The sequence below is a fragment of the Hyperolius riggenbachi genome, chromosome 5 (assembly GCF_040937935.1).
Source record: "Hyperolius riggenbachi isolate aHypRig1 chromosome 5, aHypRig1.pri, whole genome shotgun sequence".
Classification (NCBI taxonomy): domain Eukaryota; kingdom Metazoa; phylum Chordata; class Amphibia; order Anura; family Hyperoliidae; genus Hyperolius; species Hyperolius riggenbachi.
In genome coordinates, this window is record NC_090650.1 from 268,018,974 (window position 1) to 268,034,587 (window position 15,614).

General features: G+C 43.0%; 1 protein-coding gene across 4 annotated transcripts in view; it reads left to right on the plus strand.

Annotated features, from left to right (window-relative positions):
- The window catches only part of HIVEP1 (HIVEP zinc finger 1), a 285,145-nt gene that overhangs the window by 216,480 nt on the left and 53,051 nt on the right, over nt 1-15,614 (plus strand). For all 4 annotated transcript variants that reach the window (XM_068236903.1, XM_068236902.1, XM_068236904.1 and 1 more), the window contains 3 exons: nt 10,189-10,319; nt 11,455-11,630; nt 14,573-14,674. In XM_068236903.1, coding sequence (XP_068093004.1) covers nt 10,189-10,319; nt 11,455-11,630; nt 14,573-14,674 — 409 coding nt within the window. The remainder of the gene's footprint in view (nt 1-10,188; nt 10,320-11,454; nt 11,631-14,572; nt 14,675-15,614) is intronic.

Sequence of the window (15,614 nt, forward strand, 5' to 3'; positions counted from 1 at the left end):
TGACGACCAGGGGATTTATGGCTGATCTGTGCTGCGTGGGCTCTCCAACCCGCAGCACAGATCAGGATAGAGGCAGGGCGATCAGACTTACCTCCTTTTTTCCTCCTTTTTTCCCCACTAGGGAGATGTCCTGCTGGGGGGGGGTCTGATCGCCGCCGGCTTGCTGCACTTTGCGGGGGGGGGGGGCTCTTCAAAGCCCCCCTCTGCAGCGTTCTCTGCGCTCCATCCCTCTCCCTCCCCCTGTGAGCTGCGCAGGACGGATATCCGTCTTGCGCATTGAAGGATAGGCTTCTGCTTTACGGTGCTGCTGTGCAGCAGCGCCGTATGATGTACACAGCGGGGATTTCTTCCCCGCGTGTTTACATTTTGCCAGCGAGCCGCGATCGGCGGCTCTCCGGCTGTTCACGGAGAATCCCGCAGACGACCAGTTTACGCCAATCGGCATTAGCTGGTCGTCAAGAGGTTAAGACTGCCAGTTATTTTTTTATTTTATTTTTTAAACGTACACACCAGTGCCATCTGTGATTGAATTGTTTATTAAATGTTTTGCCCAAATTTACATGTACCAAAGACCACATTAGTCAGTAGGGATGTTAATGAGGTGCAAATAAGTTTGAGAGGATTTAAAATTATGCTAATTACTATGATACAGAATTATGCTAATTATGAAAATCTATTGTAAAATTGACTAATCAATTCTTGCAATGAAAGAATTTGATCTATTTTCAATCTGCGTAGATTTGCACTAGCATTTGCATAATTCTGCATCATCTTAGAAGTATTTGCATATGTTGGTTAATGTAGAAAGTTGCCACTGAGCCAAAACGTCATACTAAATGCCTTTTAGATGTCCTTGGCACATGAATATGGAGAAACAAAAACACTTTGTACTAGATGCCTTGTACTACAATACCCTTACACGTCTATGGCGCATGGATGTGAAAACGCCTATTGATGTGTGCCGCAGTTTAAGAGTTAAAGTAAAACCATGCTTGTGAGTCAGGGCAGTTTCTAGGCTAAAATGCACCCAGGGCGAGGGTGTTAAAATTGCGCCCCCCCCCCCCCCCCCCATGGAGCCAGGTATGTATAGGTTAGCCAGGTCTAGTTGCACTCAGTACAGGTAGCCAGCTATAGGTCCCCCCAGTATAGGTAGCCAGGAATAGTATAGGTAGCCAGGCATAGGTGCCCCAGTATAGTTGCCCCCAGTATAGGTTAGCCAGGTAGGTGCCTCCAGTATAGGTAGCCAGTATAGTTGCCCCCAGTATAGGTTAGATAGGTAGGTGCCCCCAGTACAGGTTAGCTAGGTGGGTGCCTCTAATATAGGGAGTCAGAATAGTTGCCCCCAGCCTAGGTTAGATAGGTAGGTGCCCTCAGTATAGGTTAGTTAGGTAGGTGCCTCCAATATAGGTAGCCAGTATAGTTGCCACCAGTATAGGCTAGGTAGGTAGGTGCCCCCAATACAGGTTAGATAGGTAGGGGCCCTCCAGTATAGGTTAGATTAGGTAGGTGCCCTCCAGTGTGGTTAGATTAGGTAGGTGCCCCCCAGTATAGGTTAGATTAGGTAGGTGCCCCCCCCAGTGTGGTTAGAGTAGGTAGGTGCCCCCAGTATAGGTTAGATTAGGTAGGTGCCCCCCAGTATAGGTTAGGTAGGTGCCCCCCCCCCCCCCAGTGTGGTTAGATTAGGTAGGTGCCCCCCAGTATAGGTTAGATTAGGTAGGTGCCCCCCAGTATAGGTTAGATAGGTAGCTGCCCCCCAGTATGGAGGGGGGAGCCGCGGGGAGGGCAGCCCGACCTCTCCCTCCCTTCCTCGCCGCAGGAGCCCTCCCCCCTCCCCCCTCCGAGTCTGACAGAAGGGAAGCGCTGTCACCGCTGTGTAGGGAGGGGCAACTCGCCTCCCTGGATCCAATCGCAGCCGGTCTCCTCTTCTGTCTTCTCTTCATACTAGCCGCTGATACACACGCTGCTCCCTGTAACCGGAAGCAGCGTGTGTATCAGCGGCTAGTATGAAGAGAAGACAGAAGAGGAGACCGACTGCGATTGGATCCAGGGAGGTGAGTTGCCCCTCCCTACACAGCGGTGACGGCGCTTCCCTTCAGTCACACTCGGAGGGGGGAGCACGGAGGGCGCCCGCGGCGAGGAAGGGAGGGAGAGGTCGGGCTGCCCTCCCCGTGGCTGACTCCCCCCTCCATTGCAGTGCCCACAACTCCTTTGGCGCCCAGGGCGCCCGCATGGGCCGCACAGCCCTAAAAACGGGCCTGTTGTGAGCCCTCAAAATGCCACCATTGTAGGAGAAGGAGGTGCCCAGTTTTCCCCCTTCTCTCCTGCATTCTCAGGGGCACAGTTTCACATTTCAATTGGATGTCCAGGTAAGGCCTTGTTTCCACTGACCATAGCAGAGCACAAAGGAAAAACATCTGTGTTTATTCTCATGCACTTACAATCCCATTCAATTGCATTTGAACAGGAGATAATACATTGGACCAAAAATGCAGTATGCACCACCTTTGCAATCCAGTAAGAAAAGGAAGCTTACCATTAGGAATGCTATCGCAGCGACTCCCTGATGGCACCCAATGTAAAAAGTGACATTGCAGTGGGAACGAGGCCTTAGTATCAATCAGTACTGCACATGACAGACTAGGGATGAGCAAAGAGATGCATATCGTTTCTACTTCCATTCAAATTTCTATCAATATTATGCAGCTTGGACCAATCAAAATTGACTGTAATTCTGATAGGTCCAATTTCCTACTGCACAAAATTTACATGAAATTGGAATGTGAGGAGAAATGATTTGCATCTCATGGATCATCCTTATGGTACACCATGTGTAGCGAAACTGTAACATAGAGCGAAAAATGCAAGCTAGTGCACTTTGCAGCCTTGTTTGGCAGCTACTACAGCCACCTGGCATTTTTAACGAGAAAAAAAGTGCTCCCCTTCCCAAGCCCCATTAACTTCTGCAGTCTGTCCGGGGGTGGGAAAGACAGACGGAGCAGAGTCAGATGATGGCAGAGGCAAACCTCCACCTTCTTAGGGAGGTGGGCAACAAAATAAATTTTGTCAATTTTAAAATAAATTACGGTTATTTTTTCTTAAACTGTAATACTGGTATATAATTTATATTTAAACTTCTCTTTTTCTGTATACTTGTTTTTTTATAACATGAACTAAATTCAAACCACTTACAAAGTTTTCAGGGTTCACAAGGTATGTAAAATGGCGAAGAATATCTTAAAGTTTCACTTTAACTGGTTGTTGCTTCAGGACCTGGATTCTACGTCCTAATTAGTACTGCTGTAGGTTCTATGATGTAGAATATACGTCCTGCATTTAAAACCCCACTGTGTGCATGTGACCGTGCACGGTCCAATGGCAACAATCATTCGATAAAGTTAGGGGGGGGGAAAGTTTTCAAAGTTGAAAAAAAAGTTAAAATGCCATGGTCCCAATAAAATAGTGTTTTGTTTTTTTAATCCCCAGTTAATTTTTAACCCCAGCCTGGCCTATTAACCCATTATTAACCCCTGCAATACCTATATCTGTTTATAAACTTTTAATGACTGCCGCCTGTAGCGATCAGATGCAAACACTAGGGTGAAAGTTTAGAGCCCCAATGCTCTACCGCTGTATCACTCTGCCGTTGCCTAGCAGTGCATCTGTACAGCACTATGGCCCCCGAACTGTTGCCCTAGCGAACACATTCGATTGCCACAGACACGCAGGCTGAGGGATAACGGTTTGCAACATGCTCAGCTAGAAATAAAATATGGCATATGGGGTATCATTTTAATCGTGAATGGTCAAGTAATCAATGGTTATGTATTTTATTACTGTGGGACGTCATGTGAAAATTAGGAAAGGGGGAAAAATTTAAAAAGGGTATTTTCTGCATTCACGCCTAAATTATCCTCATAAAATTACTATAAAATAAAATAGTTTTGGGAGAAAAATATTATCTAAAGAAAGCCTAGACTGCACTGAAAAAAAAAGATATACAGTATATCACTAGGATGGCATAAGTAAAATAAAAGTTACATTAAATCAAAATGACACAGCTAAAGTGTCAAAAATGTCCGGGACCTTAACCACTTCACAGCTTCAGTACAGTATATCTACTCCCCTGCAGACTTCATCTAACCGCCCAGGGGAGTAAATATACGTACTCCCGCTGCTACTACTGCTGAAAGCGCTCCCGCTTATGTGTGCGCTCGTTCATGTTGCCATCTACCCACCAGGAGATCAATAAATGGGAAAGCAATTCCTAATAATTGATCTAAGTCCCCGTAGCAATTATCGGCGTCTTTTATGAGAAGCTGCACGATCATTCTAATAAATAAAGGTTTCCCATCCTCAGTACACTTCCTGTAAGCATACACATTTTGCTTACAGGACGTATAAAAAAAAAGACTTAGGCCATCTTGTGGCCAAATAGTAAAACTACATCTAAAAGTATTTTTTTTAAAATGCAAAGACCTGTTTTTACATTTTAAATTAACCCCTTACCTCCCACACTCCCCAATAGTTACCAACATTTATTTTTTGTGTGAAAAAATACAATGAAATAAATTTACAATTATAAAAAATGCATAAATAGTTTTCTTAGGGACTGAACTTTTATAATATGTATGTCAAGACGGTATAATACTGTTACTTTATAAATTATGGGCTTTTTATTGATGATGGATGCAAAACTGAAAAAAAATGCATCTTTATTTCCTAGTAAAATATTGGCGCCAGACATTGTGATACGGACATCATTTAAATGGTGTAATAACCGGTACAAATGGGCACATAAATTACGTTGATTTTAATTACGGTAGCATGCATTATTTAAAAATTATAATGGCCGAAAACTGAAAAATAAGGATTTTTTTCAAATTTTTTTCTTATTTTTCCATTAAAAAACATTTAGAATAAAATAATTCTTGGCATAATGTACCACTCAAAGTAAGCCTAATTAGTGATAAAAAAAAAACCCCACATTTAACACATTTCATTCTGATGAGTAGAGATAAAGTTATTGGCAAATGAATGGAAGGAGCTGAAAGGTGAAAATTGCTTGGATGCTGAAGGGGTAAAACCCCTCAGTTGTGAAGTGGTTAAATTATACCCCAGATAGGTCAATGTAAACAGATGTTTTACTTACTCAGGGCTTCCTTTAGCCCCATAAGCACGGATTCGTCCCTCGCCGTCCTTCCGAGTGCCTCCATTTACTGTCAATCAGTCCCGGTATCTGGCCCAGTGACGTCAGCCAGGGTCTTCTGCGCTGAAGACCCTGGCTGACGTCACTGAGCCAGACTGGAGCCGACTGAGCCAGATAACAGGGCAGATTGTGGACGGAGGCACTCTGGAGGATGGCAAGGGACACATCCATGCTTATCGGGCTGGAGGAAACCCCGGGTAAGTATTAAATCTTTTTACATTGACCTCTTGTAATGATTTGTGTCAGCAAGGAACATAATCAGATATATACCTGATTATATGGTGATCTGCAGAATAACCTATAATACTGGTATATCAGAAGCTGATGTGACAACAAATAGCAATGAGTGATTGGTGCAACAGTAATACTGATAGGATAGCAATACCTCACCAGAGGAACTGGTGGGTACTATCAGTACAGCGCCCCTCACCAGAGTCAAGGGCCCTCTGGTGAGAGTAGAGTGGTCAGACAGATCAGGTTTGGCAACAGGTACAAAATCGGAAGGCAGAGACAGGAAGATATAAACAGGCAGAGTTGGCAGTGAGATCAGATAGGCAAAGGTACAGAATCAATGAGCAGAAGAGTGGTCAGAACGAGCCAGAGTCATGCACAAATAATAACACAGTAAAGTATAATCTTTAAGGCTGTCAAACAATTCCTATCTTGTGTGAAATCCCCCTGTTTCCTCCCCGATCAAAGCACACCGGAACTATCTTAGGGTCTGAGCTCAAACACCAAGTATTCGCAACAGCAAACAAGTTGCGAGTGATACGGCTAGGCTTATGAAGCAGAGGAGACCCTTCTGGCACGCCCTCTCCTATCAACCAATGAGGAGCGGCGAGCATCTCCTCTGACGTCAGCCGACCGGCCGGTCAGCTGACGCGCCTCCTCCCCGCATAAAGGTCCTGTCTGTGCGCGCACGCGACAAGGCAACCCTATGTGCAACTGACAGTTCCGTCCTTGGCGTGCTAGACTGAGGCCTGGATACACTGCTAGACAGGGAGCTGGAGGCAGCTGCGGTGGTAGCGCTGTTCACCGCGGCTGCCTCTCCAGCGTTTGTTACACCTCTCTGGTTTGCTTTAAGGGGTAAAAATTGTGGAACTTAATCCAGTTAAAATAATACTCCTGTCAGAAATCAGGAAGGCAGATTCCCAAGCCCAGTAATTAATTATAAATGACACATGTACTTAGGCCTAATGCTGAGCAATAAGTGACACGGGCTCAATTCTGGTAATCAGAAATAGTAATTAGCAATATGTAACACAGGTAATAAAGCCTTGTAATCACCAATAAATGTTGCAGGTACTCAATACTAGTTATTATTAATATATAACACAGGTACATAGGCATAGTAATTAACTTAATAATTAGCACTAGATGACTTTGGTACTTAGACCTATTAATTGGCAATAAATTGCACAGGTCTCAGCAATAAATACAGACCACAAGAACCTAGCATAGCAATCCGTGAATAGTATCAGCAACAGTAAGCCCCAGGCCCAGGATGCTACTAATCAGGGACAGGTTTCAACAGTGGCAGACCCCAGTAACACCTGTCAATTAGTGACAGTTAGCAACAGAGACAAACCCTGGAACCGCCAACTTAGAGATTAGGGATAAGTCTCAACAACAACAGCCCCCAGGTCTCCCTGACTTGCAGCCAGTGACTGGTCTTAAAAGGCCCCCAGCCTGTCAAGCAGCACCACCTTGCAGCAAACTGTGTGTTTGCACTTATACTTCTTCCTGTGTTTGAATAGAGCTTTGGCGGTGTACATGTAATTAAGGCACCAGGAAATGTGAGCGCATGGTAAAGCCAAAAAACATCTCACCCTGTTCCTTCAAAAGTCTCGGCTGTGTTGATTACTATTCCCGCTCCAGGCCACCATGGACTCTGGCATAAGACCTAATTACACTGTTTTTATCGTAATTTGTACTCTGTCTTTTGACCACGCCAAATTACTGAGTGAGCGCCATAATCCACATTACGGCCTATGGGGGGTGCTTGGTGCCTACAAATTTCCAGTGCTGTGACTCTCATATGGTGCTCCCTCTCCTGGTCAAAAATCTCTTACGGGGGTGACATTGCTGGAACGAGGGGACAGTGAGAGGAACAGGAAGGCTTTATAGGACACAGAGACATTCCTCTCCATAGGTAAGTATCTGTTTTTTTTTTTTTGGGGGGGGGGGGTTATTTCACTGTACCTGTAAGGAAAAAATGTGCCCCAGGAGGTACTTAAAGAGAATCTGTATTGTTAAAATCGCACAAAAGTAAACATAACTGTGTGTTAGGGGACATCTCCTATTACCCTCTGTCACAATTTCGCCGCTCCTCGCCGCATTAAAAGTGGTTAAAAACAGTTTTAAAAAGTTTGTTTATAAACAAACAAAATGGCCACCAAAACAGGAAGTAGGTTGATGTACATTATGTCCACACATAGAAAATACATCCATACACAAGCAGGCTGTATACAGCCTTCCTTTTTAATCTCAAGAGATCATTTGTGTGTTTCTTTCCCCCTGCAGCTATCTTCCACTGAAGTGTCAGTCTTTTTCTTCCTGCAGAGTGCAGACAGCTCTTCCTGTATGTAATTCCTCAGTATGTGAAAGCCCAGCCAGCTCAGATGAGGATTTATCCAGATTATAAAAGATAATAGAGCAGAGAGAACCTGCCATAATCTAAATAACACACAGGCAGTGTGCAGAGAGGGGCCTGGAGGGGGAAGATGCATCACAGAACCACAACACTGAAGAACTTGGCAGCCTTCCAGACACAGGCTGACAAGTCTGACAAGAGAGAGAGAAGTTGATTTATTACAGAGATGGTGATAGTAGAACGTGCTGCAGTAAGCCAGAACACATTAGAATAGCTTTTGGAACTTGTAGGATGATAAAAAACAGGATGCAATTTTTGTTACGGAGTCTCTTTAACCTCGGGAGGGTGTATCCTCCCCGATCCTCTGCAGTAGAGGGGATCCAGTGCTGCAACCTCCGAAGATCTCTTTTTGGCGTGTGTGCATGCGCACTGGGGGCTTTCTGCTCTGGCTCCGGCGAAAAATAGTAGGGTCCTATTGAGTCCGCTCTACTGCACAGGTGCAGACTACTCACCCCTGCGCAGCAGAGCGGACCCATTCAAGCTTGGCTATTTCCTTACAGGTTTTATTTGTTGTTTTCAGGCTCGCTGTCTATTTGGCCTGTGGTGTTTTCCTACATTAACCTATGTGCTCATATTTCTTCACTATACCAGTACATTTTTACAGAGATGTAAAAAATGTCAGTACTTTCAGTCGTTTGGTGGGTTACTAAGGGCACAGAAACATCATTGCCTTGTGCATGTAAAATCTGAGAGCTCAGTTGTCTAACATATTAACTTCCAGACTAATTTTAACATTAACGTTTACCCTTTACAAAGCTTACAGTGAACTTGTGCCTAACTCCTGTTAAAGGGCAGCTGAAGCAAGAGAGATATGGAGGCTGCCATATTTATTTCCTATTAAGCAATACCAGTTGCCTGGCTATCCTGCTGTTCCTCTGCCTCTAATACTTTTAGCCATAGCTTGCAGCAGATAAGGTGTTTTTGACATTATTGTCAGATCTGAAAGATTAGCTTCATGCTTGTTTCTGACATTATTTAGACACTACCGCATTCTAATACACCAGCAGGACTGCCTGGCAACTGGTATTGTATAAAAGGAAATAAATATGGCAGCCTCCATATATTTCTCACTTCAGTTGCCCTTTAAGTGAAGCAAACCTGTAAAACATTATGCATGTTGCTGTCTTGTTCTGAAATAGTTTTGTTTTATATCTCTGAGTGAAACTAGGGCTGGAGTTGTAAATTTTGTTTACGTCTTCCTCAGTAAGCTGTTCTCATTGGACATTATCTTTAGTTGTAATTGGTGAAAGAACTAATGGACACTAGTATTCAAATAACTTTCCAGCTATTCTTAAGGATACAGATGGAATTCTAAGGCCTCAGCTGCATTTTGTGGCGACACACAGAGTGAATTTAAAGGACACCTGAAATGAGATGGATATGGAGGCTGCAATACTTATTTCCTTCTAAATAATACCATTTGCCTGGCATCCTACAGATCTTTCTGGATTCAGCAGTGTCTGAATCACACACCTGAAACCAGCATGTGGCTAATCTTTAATTTTCAAATTACTGACTAAGGTATTGGAGGATTTGCCTAGTCCACTTAGCTGCTGACATTTCCATAGGCGCGGATATCTATATATTTTTACAATGTGGCTAATCTTGTCAGACTTCAGTCAGAAACATCTGATCTGCATGCTTGCTCAGGGTCTATGGCTAAAAGTATTACAGGCAGAGGATCAGCAGGACAACCAGGCAATTTACATTGTTTAAAAGGAAATAAATATATCAGCTTCCATATCCCTCTCCCTTCAGGTGTGTTTAAAGGGGAAACGCTCGGTTGCTCTCTGCAGTACAGGAACACTAGTGCCAGTGGTGTTGGTGTTTGCCTAGTAATCCCTGTTGTGAATAGCTCCATCCCAAGTGCCCTTTTACCATGTATTTGTTAGGCGTAATAAATATTTGTGTATACATGCTTTCAGACATCCCTTTATGCTTTTAATTGACTGAAAATTCTTATTCATGCTTATTTATAAATGGTGTAACGTGTTTTAAACCTCCCTTACCATTGAAAGTGATTGACTATGGAGTGTTGAAGTACCGTACCCCCTGAACCTATTGCAGGTACCCCCAGGGGTACGGGTACCATGTGTTTAGAAGTTAGTGTAGATAGCTTATGTTTTATGTTGTATGTTGGAGTGCACAGCTCCACCTCCAAGCTGAATAAACACATTAATGAAATGTATTTGCGGCAAGCTAAGCAAGCTATATATGCTATGAATGATCAAGCTATAAGACTGCCTGTGTCACTTCAGTTAAATTTCCTTGCTAAATAATTTTAACACAATACAAGTCAAAAGTATTATGTTTTGGTTTCTTACAATAGCAGTCCCTTCCCTGCAAGTCTTCATCAAACCAGCCAGAAGGGCAAAAAGGAGCAGAGCTTAGCAATGATCAAGAGAAGGAGCGCTTTTCAAGTCGAAGTGAGCCAAGAAGAGTGAAAATATTTGATGGAGGGCAAGTATTATTGCATTTACACGGTGGTGCATGAATTACTTTTTTTTTGGGGGGGGGGGGGGGGGGAGTGTTTCAAATAGTCTGTTTTAAGACATTGTGGTGTCAATCATTCATGTTACTGCAGCAAGCTTTCAAGCATTTATTTGGCTTTGAAACACTTTACTTTTTGTTTACTGGTGGGTCTTGTTGTGAAAAGCAAAGGTGGCATTGGTACACCTCCATTAGACATAATCTTAGGACCTATTTCCACTACATGCAGATTGGATGCAGAAAAACTGACTCCAATGAAAGCCTATGGGCCTGTTTCCACTAAAAGCGATTTTCTGATGCAGATTTTCCCATGGGCATTCACTGGAGTCAGTTTTTCTGCATCCATTCTGCATCCAATCTGCATCAAATCTGCGTGTAGTGGAAATAGGGCTGTTGTGAGAAACGATAGTTTCAGAAACTGATACATCCATGGTGGTGGTAATGGATCCTGGAAATAAAAGACTGCAGATGACCTAAGAGTTCCAGGATAATGAATTCTCCTCTCTCAGTCTTGTGATTGCCATAGCTCATCACACATCACAGCCCGTAAACTAAGGCTCCAAGCAGTCAATAAGACTCTTTGGCTGTCACCTTACCCTTCTGCAATCTATTGGTGCAGATGAGGATTTTGGCTATACATGTAGAGATCATGCAAGCACTAAGAAACTTATTCATATGCTGCTGCAGTAGTGTACCATTCACTTGTCAAATGATGTAAGTCTAATGTGCAATGAAAGTGAAATCCAGCAATCCATATTTAAATCTAACAGTCTGAAGTATTGCCTTGTCTCAGTGAGCGCACAGTCCATTTCAGGTGTGGATGTACTGGTTCAAGCATACTGCTATATGCTAATAGGAGATGGAAAGCGTGAACCATGCAGATTGTGACCCCGATAGAAAACAGCAGGCTGCAAGTAGGATAATAGAAGAAAGAATAATAAAATGTCATAAATGTAATCACTCACATATTTTAAGAACAGAGGTGATGTTTAGAACCTTTGCTGTTGCTCAAATGTAATAAGTCTGAATTTTCTCTATATTTTCTCATTGTACAATTTTTTATAGCGTTTTGATTAATGTTGTTACTAAATATTTTTGTTTTTAGATATAAATCGAATGAAGAGTATGTATATGTGCGCGGCAGAGGAAGGGGGAAATACATCTGTGAAGAATGTGGAATAAGGTGCAAGAAGCCCAGCATGCTGAAGAAACACATTCGTACACACACAGATGTTAGACCGTACCACTGCAATTATTGTAATTTTTCCTTCAAAACAAAAGGTATACACTCCACATCTTTGTCTGTTTTTTTCTCATAACTGACATCACACTGTGGGAGCCTTGTTGCGTTGTAGGAAGTAACAGCTGTTTCCAGCTGCCAAAAAAGCAAGCAGCAGCTACTTCCACTGACATCACCTGCCAGCAGTAAAGATGTCACCATAAGATAAATGTCAGAATGTAAATCAGGGAGAGGAAAGATTGTGCAATGGGCAAACACTGACTAAATCTAGTATAGTTGCCCCCAGTGCCTGATCCACCAAGCCTCCCCCCACCCCACCCTGCAGCCACCACTTGTGTTACCGTTTGAGATGGTGTCTGCTTCCTCTATTATAGTCCCCGCCGGCCCGCTCTCCTCCGTGCAGAGGCAGGAAGCAGGACAGCGGATTCCTGTAGCGAGGATGTATATGGCCGTTACCAGGGGAACTGCTGTCCTGCTTCCTGCCTCTTCACAGCACACACGAAGGAGAGGGGACCGACAGGGACTATAATAGAGGAAGCAGGCGGTAACACAATCGGAAGGGGGAGGGGCGGTCAGGATGCTGCCCCAGGGCCCATGCCGCCTAATGCAAATGCATCACTTGGTGTCATGGGCCAACCGCCCCCTGACTTTAACTCATTTATTTTCTGGCTGTGTTCTGTGATCTTTCAACACTGAGTCTCTACTTCAAATTGTGTCATTTAAATCGTATCTATCCGTAGCTCTTTAGTATGAGGCAGCACTCTCTAGCTAACCACCCACGACAGGGGGTGAGGCGTGCAGAAAATCCTTCCTGGGCACCACAGGACTTCCAATAATGTCGTTTTATAATAATAATGGCAGTATTTGTATAGCGCCTTTCTCCTGTCGGACTCAAAGCGCTTGCGAGGCAGCCACTAGAGCGCACTCAGTAGGCAGTAGCAGTGTTAAGGAGACTTGCCCAAGAAACTCCTTACTGAAATAGGTGCTGGCTTACTGAACAGGCAGAGCCGAGATTTGAACCCAGGTCTCCTGTGTCAGAGGCAGAGCCCTTAACCATTACACTCAGTGTTGCCAACTCATCCCTTTAATTACTGACACATCTAAGTTATACAGGTTCTGGGGCTACTTACACATAGTCAGTGCCTTAACTGCATCTACCTAGCCACGAAACCTGTATAATTCATATGTGTCAGTAATTAAAGGGATGAGTTGGCAACACTGATTACACTATCCAGCCACACACACAACTGCACCACCTCAAAGTGTAAATCTTTGTTTATTAGCATTAAAAGACATACAATTAAAAAGAACTGTTGGACAAGACAGTCCACCGTTTTGGGCTCTGGACATTTTCAAGTCACCCAGTTCAGAATTTTTAGTTGTATGTCTTTAATACTAATAAACGAACATTTACACTTTGAGGTTGTGCGGATTTCTACTAAAGGTTATTTAGGTCATATCAGGCAGCTGGGCAGGCTAGTCAAGATGATAAACACTATCACAAACAATCTCTATAACAACTCAAATTCAGCATGTGTACAGTACTTAGTTATACATAAACACTTTCTTCTCAGTTCAGTGTTTGTCCATAGATTTTGTCCTTTGAAAAGAGGAGAAAACTGCCATAAGCCGGAAGTGGCTGTGTCTCCCAATCAATTTCTTATTGAGTCTTTGAACAATGCTAAACTAGGTATCTGTGTACTCCTTCTACTAACCTATTAAAATAATTTAAAAAAAAGTTTTGTTCTAGTGAAAGTATTCTTTAAGTTGCTGAAAATCCATGGTAGCAAAAATACAGCAATTGTTTAACACAAATGGAAATTCACTTTAAAGATTAAATGACACTTGAACTTCGAGGGATATGGAAGCTGACATATTTATTTTCTCTTACGCAATACCAGTTGCCTGGCTGTCCTGTTGATCCTCTGCCTCTAATGCCTTTTGCCATAGACCCTGAATAAGCATGCTGATCAGATGTTTCTGACTAAGTCTGACACGATTAGCCACATTCTTGTTTCAGGTGTGTGATCCAGATACTAACTGCTGCAGCCAAAGAGATCAGCAGGACTGCCAGGCAACTGGTATTGTTTAAAAAGAAATACATATGGCAGCCTCCATATCCTTCTCAGTTCAGGTGTCCTTTAAGTCTAGGCAAGTAACAGGAACATCTGTCAGTATCTTGCAATGTTGTTTAATCCATTGTAACACATTTAAGTCATAATGAAGCAACCACATATTTACACGAATTGATCAGCCATCTTGTCACTTGTACACAGGTCCACTGCTCCTGATTGAAATAATACCATGTATGAAATGGCATGGTGTATGCAGCCACCACGTACAATCTGCATCTGGTTCAGGCTGGGACTGAGGCTCCGTACACATATCCAATTTTAATCTGCTGATGGCTGGCCAATTTTACCACTGCCATGTAGTATGAGGGCCAACAGATTTTGAATACATTGAATGGAATATGTAGGTATGCTCTCATACTACATGAAAGTGGTGAAATTAGCCAGTCATCTGCACATAAAAATTGGATGTGTGTACGGACCTTGAGACAGGGTTTCATGCTACAAACTCCCAGTCACAATGCTGAGCCCTAGATGGCACTCTGGGTAAAAAAGAAGACACCTTCTGAGCTCCAGAAGGTTTGTACTGTATTGCACTTCCATCGTACTTCCATCAGCGTCTAGGATTTGAAAAATTACTAGAAAGTATGTAAAAAAAATAATTTCAAACTTATTTTAAGTGTTTTCTTCTATGCTGGAAAGGTATTTTCCTGGTTAGGTTTGAAAACATCTCCTTGGAGAAAAGTTAATAGCATATGGGTGTGTATTTTTCATGGGTTTGGATTGCAGTGTAAAGATATGATGCTTATGAATCCATAAAAAAATATACTTTGCTTCAAATACCAAACATATTTGTTTACTATAATTTGTTTGCCTGCTTGAAATCACTAAGCAGAGATACATTCTTACAGGCAATCTGACAAAGCACATGAAGTCCAAAGCTCACAGCAAGAAGTGTATGGATATGGGAATCGTGGTTGGTCCAGTAGATGATCAGGATACAGATGATTCTGGTAAGCTTTTAACCATCACTCTTTTAGTTTCAATAACCTGCATCATTTAGGTCTTCTTAAATGGGTCATATTTAACTTTGTTTCCTTATACATGTAGTTGCACGCTTAGGCCCTAGCTGGTTTTGTCCTCATCTCTCCTGACTTGCAAAGGAATACCCATATGGGCTACATCATAGCGAATTGTGGGAGGAGTAGCATCTTGTTAGTCAATTGTCTTCCAGCTACTGTTTTATCTTGTTCTTATATGTTTGTATAAGCAGTAACTGTTACAGTGTCATCCTATTAGAAAATGTATATTGGTAATCACTGTATAAGGCTACTTTTTAACCCTTGAAAATCTTCTGAAAAGTCGGTGGGTTGTCTTATATGCCTTATACGCCGGGTGTCATTGATGCCAGGTGATACGTGATGTTGATACCCGAAGCGCGTACGTACATAATGATGTTTAATTACCAGGTGCTGGAGGAGCTAATTGCTCACACTGCAAGGTCTGGGACGTCCAGGGTATGGAAGAAAGAAATTGCACTGTGCCCAAAAAACATGCCTCTTCCATCCGTCTGGCCAGCCTTATCCTATTACTGCATGTGCGAGATCTGAGAGGCAAGAAGGAGGTAAGTAGGATACAAGGGCAGGCCAGACTGGTGAAAGAGGCATGTTTTATGGGCACAGGGCAATCTATTCTTCCATACCGCTCTAATAAACAGGGAGATAGACCGCTAACCAATCCGCTTGGAGACAGGTAGAGCTGACCAATCCGCTTAGGGAGAGTTAACCAATCCAACCAGTCAGTCATCTGTATACTGTTATATACTGGGTACCACATACAGTACAGCACCAGTATCTGTTCATACATAGCACCAGTATATAATGTTTTTTTTTATTTTTATTTGGTGTTCGTTAGAAGAGGGGTAGTCTTATACGGCGCGTATATACCAAACTC